The sequence below is a fragment of the Colletotrichum higginsianum genome, chromosome 6 (assembly GCF_001672515.1).
Source record: "Colletotrichum higginsianum IMI 349063 chromosome 6, whole genome shotgun sequence".
Lineage (NCBI taxonomy): Eukaryota > Fungi > Ascomycota > Sordariomycetes > Glomerellales > Glomerellaceae > Colletotrichum > Colletotrichum higginsianum.
This window is the reverse complement of record NC_030959.1, coordinates 1,961,310-1,973,664: the sequence shown is the minus strand read 5'-3', so window position 1 is coordinate 1,973,664 and position 12,355 is coordinate 1,961,310. Positions and strand designations below refer to the sequence as shown.

Genomic DNA, 12,355 nt, shown 5'->3' with positions numbered 1-12,355 from the left:
TTTAACACAAGTGATGAATACAATCACTAATAGCAGATACTACCAGAGAAAACTGCCTTCTCTTGGTCTGTTGCAATGATGAAGGGGCATCAAAGAATTGGGATGCTTTGGAAATCCTACTCAAGTCTACAAAGGCTGGGATGCATACCTTTGTTTCGCAACAACTCTCCGCCATGTTCCGTAACTCCAATACCGTCATAAAAAAAAAAAAACCTACAGTATGCACAAGGATACTGCAGGGGATATCATCGTTATCTAGTTCATCTCAAGTTACAACCCTCTACTCCTGACTCTGGGCGGGACGGCCAGCATTGTTGTTGTCCTGAGACGTAATACAGTCTACATCGCAGTTGCTGCATCGCATGTGGGAGCAGGCGATGCAGCTGGCGTTCACTTCGTAGACGAGTTCCCATTGACATGTGCACTGTTAAGATATCTTGTCAGCAAGGATTCATTGCAACACACAATGGTGAACGAGGGTTACCCACACAACGCCACATGTACGTCCTCGCCTGCTTAGAATTGGGTCGTTCGTCGTCGTCACCCAGACTCCTCTTTCTCGTCTGACCACTCATGCCCTGGGGTAATCGCGAGGCGACAGCAACAAGATTTTCATCGACCGATTCCGCGTCGCTCGAGGCATCGGAAGACCTAGTGAGGACAACATCGGGCAGCTCGGGACCGACGGGTATCCAGTCAGAGTGGTTTTTTTTAGAAAGATTATTTCGGCCCGCATAGTGGTTATCAATGTGGTCGAACCTCTCGGCCCAGGCGTTAGGGCCTTTTTGGGTGATGTCGACAATCTTGACGCAGAAGCCGCACCAGAATCTTGGCTCGCCGTCGCGGCCAACGCGGCACTTCTCGAGTTCCTTGTCAACTTGCGAGGATTCTTTCATCTTATGTTCCCTTAAAAGGTGGCTCCGGAAGGTCTCCCGGCGGAGGCAGACTTTGCCGCAACTCTCGTTCTCATTATCAGCCCTCTTCTCGTGGCACTGCCACATTTCCACCTGGAAATGCTGGCTGTTCTCATGTCGCTTCCAATCGTTCTTGCTGCCGAACCTCTTAAAACAGCTGGGGAACGTGCACCCGTACGGCTTAAGATGCCGCTTCATGTGCTTCCTGTCTCTGTATTAGCGCAGTATTCGAATGGGATATGGTGGAGATTACATACTTGAGCTCGCATTTGCGATTGAAAGGCTTTCGACAGTCCGAATGTGGGCAGTGATGTGGGCTATTTGCATTGATACTTGGAGCTGACGCGCGCTTCTGGGGGGCGGCTTCAGCCTGGGACTTTAAGTATGTCTCGATGACATTCTTAGGCATCTGTGAAAGATAATTGAACATGGCTTGTTGACTCAGGCCCTTGTCCGGGAGACCCGAAGGAAAGCGATGCATCGACACCTTCTCTTGAGGAAAGTCTTGGTCGACAGACTGTTCCTCCCTAATGGATGTGGTAGGTTCTTGATGAACTGGATCATCAGCGGCAGCGTCGCAGTCCATGCTATCCGTTGGGGAGCCTTCAAAGGTCCTGTCTCGGGCTTTGGTCGAGTCAGAGACGTCTTGTTTCAAGCACGAGCTCGGGTTGATTAAGGTGTACTGAAGCTGGTTCGCACATATTCCATCGGAGCCATCGTCTTCCAGCTCACTAACAGCGGCCTTCGGAGATGGTGCTCTCGTAATATTCTTGGGTTGTACGAAGTCGTGACCGGTAAGCTCACAAAATGATTCGGAAATTTGGTTCTGCAACTGTGCCTTGGGCACGACCATGCCTGTGTCAAGAGATACGTCCGATGTTGGCCCGTCGACACTTTTCAGTGATGGATCGAGGATGAGGTCCATGGATTCTGGCCGTTCTTCTTGCGGAGATAGCTGTATATCCTCAAAGACAGGTGGTCGACTATCCCAGACGATAGGACATTCGCTGGAGAGTTCCGAGCCAACACCTTCCAATGCATCTTGCGCATTTTGTTGAAATGAATCGTCATGAGGCCTCTGGGGTATTTGCCTACGCTGGTGTTAGGTTTCATACCCGACAACAGACCAATACAGAAGCACTTACGACAGCATGAACCTGCTTAGGTCATCCTCGGGGTTAAAAATCTGGCGATGCACACGTTTCAAATGTTGCCTGAAGTTGTCTGCCCTAGGCCAAATTTTGTCCTTGGTCTGACAAGAGCCAATGATGCAACGATATCGAGGGCCTGCGTTGAAGATACCGGGATGCACACTGCCCTTGTGTCGGTCAAGGTCGTTTAGCGTACCGAAGCCCTCTGTGCGGGTACACCCGGGAACATCGCATTTGTGCGCTTTGCGATGCCGCTGATGGTGTTTGCTTGGAGACATGTCAGCACGCTTTTTTCGGGACTAACAACGTCCGTCCGTGTGCAAACTCACTTTAACTCCGACCGAGTCTTGCAAGGTGATTGACAGCCCGGGCATATTAATATGTTCTCAGCGGCGCTGGTTTGGGATGCAGGAACGGGGATTGGTGTTGCAGCCATGTCCCAATTGCCATCGCTGGGGGTCAAGCCAAAGGGGTGATACTCCATTATCTGCCCCGAGAGGCTCTGGGTGTCCTGGCTTCGGTCCACATCATTGAAGACGGACGTGTTTTCGATGCTATGTTTTGTCCTGCTTTCATAACCGGAGTCGGAAGGCGGGAATCCGGTGTCGCATTCCGAAGGGAGAGTGCTTCGCCACCCTTGGAAGCCATTTGGTGTTCGTCTCTGCGTGCTCGGTGCCGATGCTTGTCGGTCCTGATGAGATGCGCCAAAGATGCCGGGAGGAACCCACGGCTGCTCGCTGCCATAGAAGTTCATCAAACCCCATGGCATCGGCGGTGTTTTCTGATGGAAGAGCTGGCCCGAAGGGTTTGATATGTTGACCCCGGTCTCTTGGCCTTGTGGAGAAACCATCTGGCCTTGTTTCGCGGGATCCATCTCCATATCCGTTGCCTTGGGCAGGTTTGCCATTGTTAATGGGTCGTCGTTGAGGCGAGGAGCCAGCAAGGGAGTCGACTCGAGCTGTCAGCTGCAATAGGCGACTAATTACATGTTAGAGAACGGATATGTAAATGGCGACCCTGCGGGTATTTGCATATGGGGCAGCAGGCACTGGCCTGATTCCACAAGGCAATACTGCCAGTGATGCTTGAAGTGATGGGCACGGAAGGGAACGAGGGTCACCCACTCGAGCCCGAGCCCGAGTCCAGCCAGACAGGAATGGTTTTCGGCTCTTGGGGCTTAAAGTCGGTCGGCGTTCTTTGATAGGGGAGAAAGGCCGGCTACTAGGAATAGGGATGTTGTCAAAGCGAAATGAAGCCCGGATGGCCGAGTCAAAAGACAACTTGATAAACCTCAATTGCCGGTCCGATAGTGGGTCGGTCGGGGCCGGAAGGTGACGACGGCTGACTCCGGGCACTAGGAAGACATGGGTGGCTGGACAAACGAAGGCTGCTTGCTGGCTGAAGACGGACCAAATGGAAGAAACTAAAGGGTTCAGTCAGGCGACATGGACATGGAGAGTTGAGAACTTGTAGTCATTCGGACGGGAAGAAACAGCGAAGGATGGGCAAGAAAGAGTTTGAGAATGAGGAACCGGCGTGACTACCGTAACGTGAGGGAAGATGAGGTGCTATTGGGGGGCACTCACACGTTGAGGGAGCTGGGCGAGGGCGCGGTCCATTCGCTAGTTCGCCTTGCTTTTTGGGCGACTCTCGGTGAGCAGCACACGTCGTCGCCCGGTTCCAGCCAATCGGCGCCCGGAAATACGCCAGGCAGCGACACAAGGCAACCAGCAAGGCAGCCAAGTGCCATGGAAATGGGTCGCATTTGCCTCCGCTTTTGACCTAGCATACAAACCGCCCAGAACATAGTCACGTCTCGCTCTGTTGCACAATCCACCGTCAAACACCAAAGTGCTTGACGGCTACGACATGAAGCAGGCCGTACAAAATTCTGCAGACTGACATTCACGAACGGTTTGAATCCAAGTTTTGATTCTACGGCTCATCCCCATCGGTCACTTATCGCGCTTTCGGCGTTCGCTGCACTTTTCGGGACAAGCATCAACGGTATCTGCAGTGGGAGTGACTATCAGTTGGTAGCCATTTCGGAGCCAACGGTGCTCTAGATGGGTTGATGCTACAGGACACCAGAGTGTAAAGGATTACGCTATCCTCGCTTATGCTCACCATTTCCACAGCGGCAAATGTCTCAGCTGGCACAATTGAGCCGCCCACTTCCGAGGTCTAGGGCCATTAACAGAGGGCAAAACGGTAACGGAACACTTAATCTTGAGCTGCCGCACCGTTGGTGACTTCTTAGACATTTCGGCTTTTCGGTGATGTTCTTCCAAGGAGACCCAGCTCTTTCCTAAGGCGATTTGGCCTCTTGATTCGGAATCAGTAAACCCGTCTACCGGATTTCGTACACTTCGAGATTGAAAATGTCCTTCGACATCAAGCTTGTGCCAAGGTATTCGTTATCACTCTCACATTGCCTGTAGTGCCACCTCGAGCAGCGCGAGGCTCACATGCTCGGTTTCACGAATATCCCTCTGAGCAAGTACATTATTGAGAGAAACAAACGCCTCCCCCTCCCTTCTCCGCCCTTGCATACGTGTCCTTAGAGATTATCTCACATGATATAATGGATCCGATACCGATTGGGCACTGGACTGATGGAACACGCGACCGTCACTCAAGATGTGACACATGATTATTATTATTTCAATGTCGTCGTCCGGTTAGGCGTAAACGGCTCATGTGCTGTCAGCTTCACTTCAGATGTGTTCCTTCACGTTTGGAATACCCAAGTACTTGAGGGAACATACATGGTCTGGCTGCGGGATGTCTGGTGAGCGGGGCCGTCCCTTGTTGCACAGTATTACTATGAGTGCAGCTTTCTTGTGCAAGAACCGTGACAGATGGTCACTCTCGTTCACACCGCGCAACCATCTGTATCTGCTCCACTATCCAAAAGCAAGACTCTTTGAAATTCGTGATAGTCGGGAGACTGTTCGGCCGTATCTTTAGTTTGCGTTGTGGTCTCGTCCGCTATGCAGTTGTTCCATGTTTGCTCTACGCCAAGGAACGAGCCTACATGTCAGCTAGGTAAACCCGCCTATCGGGCCGCTCCGCAAGATGCAAGTGGCTTGGGTCGGAAGCAGATGTCCTCCAACTGATTGGGTACTGCAGACAACATTTTCTCCATCGACAAGAGGAGTTGACGTTCATTGTGCCACACGACGTACGACTTTCAGAAAGCCCGGAGAAAAACAGGACGAGGCCGGTCATCTTACGTCGACAGGAACTCGGAGATACAATTCGACGAATCAATCTGGCATCGGGTGAACGCATCGACGACATCTTAGTGGTATAGGGACTACCACCTCAATCTTGTTTGAACACCAAACCCTCCCAAGGGATATTAAACGTCCATCGATTGCTCTTGATAGCGATGTTCTGCCGAGACCAGAACAAGAAATTAGTGCCCTGGGAAGCAGCAGTATACCTCTTTCTGGACGGATACGGACTGCTGACGGAGCGAATAATCTGGATCGAACTTGTGGACATTTGGATTCTCCTATCAAACAAATTTCTTGTTGATACCAGGTACCTAGCTCGGCACTACAGGCCAAATTCCGAGGTATTTGTAGAGGGAGGGGTGTGGTAGTTCCTGCATCGCCATCTTCCTACCGCGCTTGGAATCTGCAGCCTCTTCTTCCGGGGATGCACAATCAACTTCCCTCCCGGTCCAAGGCTAAACTTCATGTGGTATCTGCTGAAGCCCGTACGAGGTGACCATTTAGATGAACGCCCCGCATCACATCTAGGCTTACATACCATCCTCGCGAACAAGCATATCGTCAATGCGCGACACCAGCACATCAGGTAGGGATGCACACACAGTGTCCATGTGGCTAGACATGTCGATGGCCTGGAGCAAGTCTTTTTTACATCCAGTTGCATATTAACGTTCACCCCTCATGATAACGATGTCTGGACACCGGCCTGTGAAGCGAGGCCCTTGGGCGAAGCATCTATAAAAAGGGGTTGACTGTCCAGACCAAGTCATGCTCCATTCTCTATTGCGACTCAGTTCTTTACATTCAATAGCAATACTCGTACCAAAAAGCACTCGGCGCCACATACTACCCGGTTTCCAGCATCAACTTAGATTGAAAGAGGAGAAGAACTCTTCACCAGCATCGACAGAACTAGCTGAGCGTTCCATCGGTATGTTTCCAAACGCTGCCAGAGTTCTCAGACCACCCAACGTTCTGAACTGATGCTGTAGACATCTATTCTCAAAATAATCCAAAAGGAACAGTAGCATCCTTTGGCCCCATTCTTGCAATATGTGCGACTGGGAGGAGTTTCTCTTCACCTGTAACCACTCTATTGTACGGCTGAAATCGTATTGCCACTTCGCCCGCAATGACCCGAACCACCAATGCTTCGGCGTCAAAGTCCTCCGCAACTCGTGGAAGCAGAGCGTTCCGTGCGACAATTGCATCTTGGCCTGGCACAGTGGGGGGCACCCGAGCTTCCCTGCCGGCCTAGAGTGCATTGATGGCCAGAGTCGCCGTCGTTGAGTTGGAAAGTACCATCGGCAGCAGCGTTCATGTTCCATGGAAAGGATGTTTACCCCACATGTATCTCTTCCAGGGTGTCAAAGTGGGCTTGTACGAAACCGAGATTGGGTCTGAAGGTGGATTCAGTGTGGCCCGGCGAAGGGAGAGCGTGCCTTCATATGCACATGTAACTCCCATGTTTAAACAGTGTTTGTAAGGTGCAGGAAACTGACTAAAATGTCAGTTCATATGCCTACGAGAGGCTTTTACAGGTTGTGTTGCTCCAAAATCGCCGTTCCGGCTTTGGATGATTCGTAAATCAAGCCGTATTTACCCTCTACATTCAACTGCCCGAGTCGGCCGGATGACGGCCTTTCCCCGTTCCTACAGAGTAATAGACAGACTGAAAACCTTTAAGTACATTTATGGTGTTCCATTATCAATCAAACGATGCATACAGATCCTGCATCGAGATGAACCTGAAACGAAGTGGCGTGGGAACCCGATACAGGCAAGCCTGCTCTCACCTGATTTCGGTACTGAAAAGAGGTGAGATATTAGAGAGAGACTGGTTATGTGACAGTTCAGCTAGCCCTGATTATCAATGTAGAGTTGCTCGACATGCCTACGTAGCTTCACTGGAGGGGTTGCAGTGATTGGGGGTTTCAAGGGTAGGCGAGGCTCCCGCAAAATACGTGTGATATTCTCTCATACTTGCCAAATAGGTTTGCTTCGGATAGCAGCATATAATACGCAGAAAAAATCAAGAAGATGGTACCACCTGCATTCGTATAGAAAGTGAGCCTTGGTTGTTGACCAGACTTGAATGTTGGTTTCTCATTTTTTGAGGAATCTTCTTGATCTGTACCTCAACGCTCCACTCTACTTCGTTAGGCCTAATCAGAAAAAGACCTTAGGCAACAGACACTATGTTCGGTTACTTGCCCTCAGAAGCTATTCTACTCTTTGGGTGTATTTAGATGGTATATCATCACTAGTCTTGAGATTTGAGGCGTTCGTATCCACGTTTCAAACCAGCTGGAGCACTGCAACGGCAACCAACATGTGCAACGCCCTTTTGTACGACAGGACAGCAAGAGGGTCATACTCCATAGAAACGACTGTCGGGAAACTGCAGGACATATGGCTCTAAGTGGTCAGAGCCGGAAAGGGGGGCAGAGAAACAGTCTCGAGGGCCGAGACGTAGACTGTTGTAATTATTGTCGTGCAATAAAAATATTGAGCAGAAGGGTGAGGTGGATGGCGCGAGACGCGCCACTCATTTCTCGTATGTAGACTTCAGATCTTTTCAAGTCGATGCGACTTTATTATGTTTGGTCTCGACAAAGTTGGGTTCTGCAGAGAAATGAGTGAGACCCCTCTTTGACACAGCTGGGTTCCAATTGATGCCCAATGATCCAGCAACCACCAGGTCTGTATTCTGGTAAGGACGTCATACGAGAATAGTAGCATCACACGTGAACGTCAGGATTTGCGCGAGGCTCTTTTTATGGAAGAGAGCGTATCATTATGTCTTTCACGGATAAGGATTATCATAGGAGGGCCTGATATGGAGCTGCCAAGTTGCAATTGAGATCAATGTCGGTGTTTCTCGGCCAGAGGCGAGGGGAGAGAAATCAGGAGGAGGGAAACAACGTTCGGAGGTTTTGATGTGGTGCCGTTATGCAAAGGGCTCATGACATTTCTTACGTCTACGCTCGCTTACGGCAACATCACACCTGCGGATGATGGTTATCTTTGGCCTCCTATCTTCTCCCCATTTCATCCATCAATTCTTGCCTCCTGCCCTTCACTCCGTGTTGGTTGCTCCGGCAACGCGGCCGACAACGTTGTACCGCTTGGAGAAGAAGGTGACCCAGTCGCTGAGGGTTCCCTTCTCCTTGTCGGGGAGATCTTGCCACTCGGGACTGACGTCCTCAGCCTTTGTTGAGGTTTTACCGAGAGCGCGGGAGGCATCCTTCCCGGCGAAGACTAAATAGGCGTCAGTTTGGGAGCTTCTTTGGGTCTAGGGAGCGTTCAAGAGCCTACCGTTATAGGAACCGCCTGGTTGGTATGCCTTGTTGCCTGTCACGTCATAGACGATACCCTGTAACAGAACATCAGACACGGCTCGCAGATTAACGAGGCCTGAAATCTACCTTAATCGCAACGTATGTCTTTCCATTGGGATCCGAGCCTGCGATGTTGTCAGTTTCATCGGCATTGTGTGAGGTAAGATGCGTTTGCAAGTGATTCGAATGGCCTAGATCGCGGCGACTGGAAATGAATTTTGAGAGCTACTGGCGAATGTTTCTTGAATCAGAGAGACAAAAAGGACCTGGCTTCGTCCAAAAGTTGGCCGCAGTGCCCGTCATCGATGCCACGCCACGGCGTGCAGCAGTGGTTTCCCAGGGCACACAACAAGCATCTTCACTCAAAGTAAAGTACACGTCGCTCGATGGTTCTTCTATGAGGAAGATTACACCGTAGAGATTTCAAATCAAGCTTATCGAAAGTAAGAGCAACTTACCATCGGCCTTGGCCAACTCATCGAGGGTAATGGGGTCGTCCTTGGGAGGAGCCAGGTTGACGGGTACCTTGGGTTCGAACTTTCCAGCCATTTTCTTGGACCTGAATGAGATGGGATATGATACAGAGAGAGTACCGATAGTGCGTCGCTGCTGTTGAGGCGTTGAGTGTGAGTTGCAGGGTTGAAGAAGCAAGTGAGTCGGGTTTCCCTTACAGAGACGGTGAATGGCGGGGGAAGAAGCTCGACATTTGCCCCTCTGATTCCGAAGCTTCTCCACGATCCGAGTGGGGCACCTGCGAGAGATGGCATGGCTGGGTGAGCCTCGGTGTAACTTCCTTCTTCTGATTCGCTGCGCATTGACATTGTGGACCCACCATAGCAAGAGCTCTTGAACCGTTCCATCCTTCATTTAAATTTTGTTGCTAAAATACGTCACTCGACAATCGCCTCAAAACGACCAACAACGACATGTGCCGTTGACCAGCTTCGTCCGACAGCCAGCTGCGAAACTCACACCTTTACGATCACATTGTAAGCGGTTCTTCGATTGATTATCATAATGGCGGCGTCGCGCATAACGGCATGTCGGGCTATCGACAGCCTGTGCCGTCGTCAGGTCATCCGATCGCCCTCGGCGTCCGCCGTAAAACTGCGAGCCGGTGTCTATCCGAGTGCTGCCATAGTATGCAGGCATGTCCAACTGAGACAGCATAGCACGTCTGGTTCATCGCACAATGGCACCAAGAAGACAAACGCTCCGGCCCCTCCACCGCCGTCTTCCCAAGCACGCCAGCTTTGGAGAGCCTTGTCCTTTCGCTCGCTTTTGTCTTCCATGACACCGAGAGGGATGAAAAAGATGTTCAGAGAGAGTCCCGAGGAGCTTATTCTGGCCTTGGCTATGTGAGTTGTCCGGCATTACCGCTATCACTGAGCTGTGCCGCTGACTTGCCTGCGCCCAAGTCTCACTGGTTTGGCAGGTGTGTCAATATACATTGTCAAGCTTTACTTCGACTACTTCATGGCTCGTCAATTCACCAAGTATCCTAAGCCGATCGCAAAGTCTCTCCGTCGAGCGCTATACTACACCAACATCAAGCCCGACCCGAACTTGGCGAGGAAATATTATAAGCAAGCCTTGGAGCAGTGCAACGAGCTCCAGCTGGACCCATTCTCCGACGATGTACTGGGCATTAGAATCCAAACGGCCGCTTGGCTTGAGAAGATTGAAAATTATCAGGGAGCCATAACTGTATTAGACTCGGTAATGAGGGACTGCCTCAGGTGGGTGGAGTGGATGGAGAAGTCCGTCGCGGACGGTACAGTCGATAAGTCGGGAAAGCCACCTACCGTCAAAGTAATGCCGGAGGAAAAGCGTCCGGTCGTCGCAGAGAATGGCGAAGAGGTTGTTGTTGAAAACTTATGGCACAAACGCACGCGATTGCTGGCCAAGGCTGTTGGCACCAGCACCAAACTCGGCGCTCTCTACTCAGACGAACACGTCTTGGAGCCAGAAAATGCCCAGGCCCGCTTGACGTGGGCTGTCGAGACTGCCTTGACAGAGTCACGGCGTCGTCGCGAAGAAGGTGTCAAGGAGGAAGAGGGCCCTTGGATGAGCCCAGAGGAGATTGGAGGGGCCATGGAATGTATGTTGCCATCTATCCATCATTATCTGACTTACTACAATCAGCTTTCGGCGACATCGTACTGACTTTCTATCCCAGCCCTGGCTCACCACTACGAGTCCAAGTCTCAGTTTCATCTAGCAGTACCACTATTCTTCCAGGCATTGCGTCTCTGCGCCAGCCCCTGTCACCGAGTTACTATCAGTAGGTTGCTGTCTCATCGCACTCACCTATTCTGAGCGCTGCCCCCAAAATGTATATTTGGATCCGGCTGACATGTCTTGCAGTGAACAATTTGGCCGTGGCCTTTGCGCAGCATCCTCTTCAAACCCCGCTAGGTATCGTCCCGAATGCCCCTGCAACATCCAACGCAATCGTCAGCCCTGATATGCCAACGGACCGTGCCGGGTTTCTGGAAGCCGCCAAGAACTGGGCTGGCAATGCTTACTCACACTCTAAGGACATCCAAGGTGATGAGCGCACAGAGGAGTGTGACGAGGCTTGTGCTGTGGCTTTGGTCAACATGGGTGACATCGCTGCTATGTCGGGAAAGAAAGAAGTCGCCAGGAAACGCTTTCAACAGGCCATCGACATGAGTAAGAAGATTGGCTTCGCTTCCGGGGTCTCTCAGGCCGAAGCGGGTCTTCAGGAGCTCTAAGATGTCCTCAGGACACACTCGCTTCGTCCGCTCTAACGCATCTGTTCCGCTGCTCCTCGATACGCCAGGACTTGAGGACCCCGTACTCGATACAACGGTACCACCTTCGACGTTGACAGGGCAGTGGCGTTTTAGACACCCTCGTTCATGTCCGCAAAGTCCCTGCATAGGGCTGGAGCTAAGCAAGAAAAGATAGGAGCTCGCTTCTGCTGCTATTACTCAGCCGTGCCGCTTCTCAGTCACCTTGATTCTAAGATCCTTGACCTTTTTCAGATGTTGATGTCTTACTACCTTCTGGTATTGACCCTTGGAACCTTTGACAGGGACGGCTGTAGCGGCGGAAGAATGTCATGCCGGCATACATGACCTCGCCTATTTCTGGCCAGCAACATGCGAGCCTCACAGGAGCCCGGCAAGCATTGTATTTGTTAGAGCCACCGCCCACTCAGAATGATGGCGGATCAGCTGCCGTGCTAGAGAGCTGGCCGCGGTTTCAATAAACCTGGACTCAATTGATGACTATCACAAGACACCGCAATGCCATGGTAAAACCTGCAGGTAATGGGAAACAAGTCAGCTGTCCAAGTCGTTGTTATTGCAGCCGAAGTACTTGTTGCTGCCGAAATGCCTAACTTGTCACCGTGGGACTGGGAACGAAGTTCGGATGAGGGACAGGCTGCGCTTCGCCCTCTCCACGATGCCTTGTTCCGGTTCAGGTCCAGAAGTCGTGAAAAACTGAAATCAGAAATGGGGCATTTGCATGACTCTGTAAATACCGCGAAATTGCCTGTTCACGATTCAACCTCAAAAAGGCTTGTGCCAACGTACCCCCAAGCAACAATTCGGACCCCAAATATGTCGTCGCCAATCGCGTGGCCGGGCCATAGCGGCTCGGCGTTCCAGCGGACGCATGTCGACGGGTTCGGTTCAGTCCCCTGCATGCTCACCCTGGCACAACCCCATCACTGC

General features: G+C 51.3%; 3 protein-coding genes across 3 annotated transcripts; 1 reads left to right on the top strand and 2 right to left on the bottom strand.

The window, feature by feature from the left end:
* Positions 1-280: 280 nt before the first annotated feature.
* Positions 281-2,972, bottom strand: CH63R_09001 (C2H2 type zinc finger domain protein; the record flags this gene model as incomplete). Its single annotated transcript, XM_018303975.1, has 5 exons — positions 281-424; positions 489-1,119; positions 1,172-2,005; positions 2,060-2,332; positions 2,395-2,972. The coding sequence occupies 5 exons, from the start codon at positions 2,970-2,972 to the stop codon at positions 281-283; spliced, it is 2,460 nt and encodes an 819-aa protein (XP_018155998.1).
* A 5,414-nt stretch (positions 2,973-8,386) lies between these two features.
* On the bottom strand, positions 8,387-9,197 carry CH63R_09000 (Cytochrome b5-like Heme/Steroid binding domain-containing protein; the record flags this gene model as incomplete). Its single annotated transcript, XM_018303974.1, has 4 exons — positions 8,387-8,568; positions 8,626-8,683; positions 8,736-8,773; positions 9,107-9,197. The coding sequence occupies 4 exons, from the start codon at positions 9,195-9,197 to the stop codon at positions 8,387-8,389; spliced, it is 369 nt and encodes a 122-aa protein (XP_018155997.1).
* Positions 9,198-9,665: 468 nt separating this feature from the next.
* CH63R_08999 (TPR domain-containing protein) lies at positions 9,666-11,386 on the top strand (the record flags this gene model as incomplete). The annotated part of the gene is made up of 4 exons (XM_018303973.1): positions 9,666-10,006; positions 10,067-10,749; positions 10,828-10,932; positions 11,016-11,386. The coding sequence occupies 4 exons, from the start codon at positions 9,666-9,668 to the stop codon at positions 11,384-11,386; spliced, it is 1,500 nt and encodes a 499-aa protein (XP_018155996.1).
* Between the last annotated feature and the right edge of the window lie 969 nt (positions 11,387-12,355).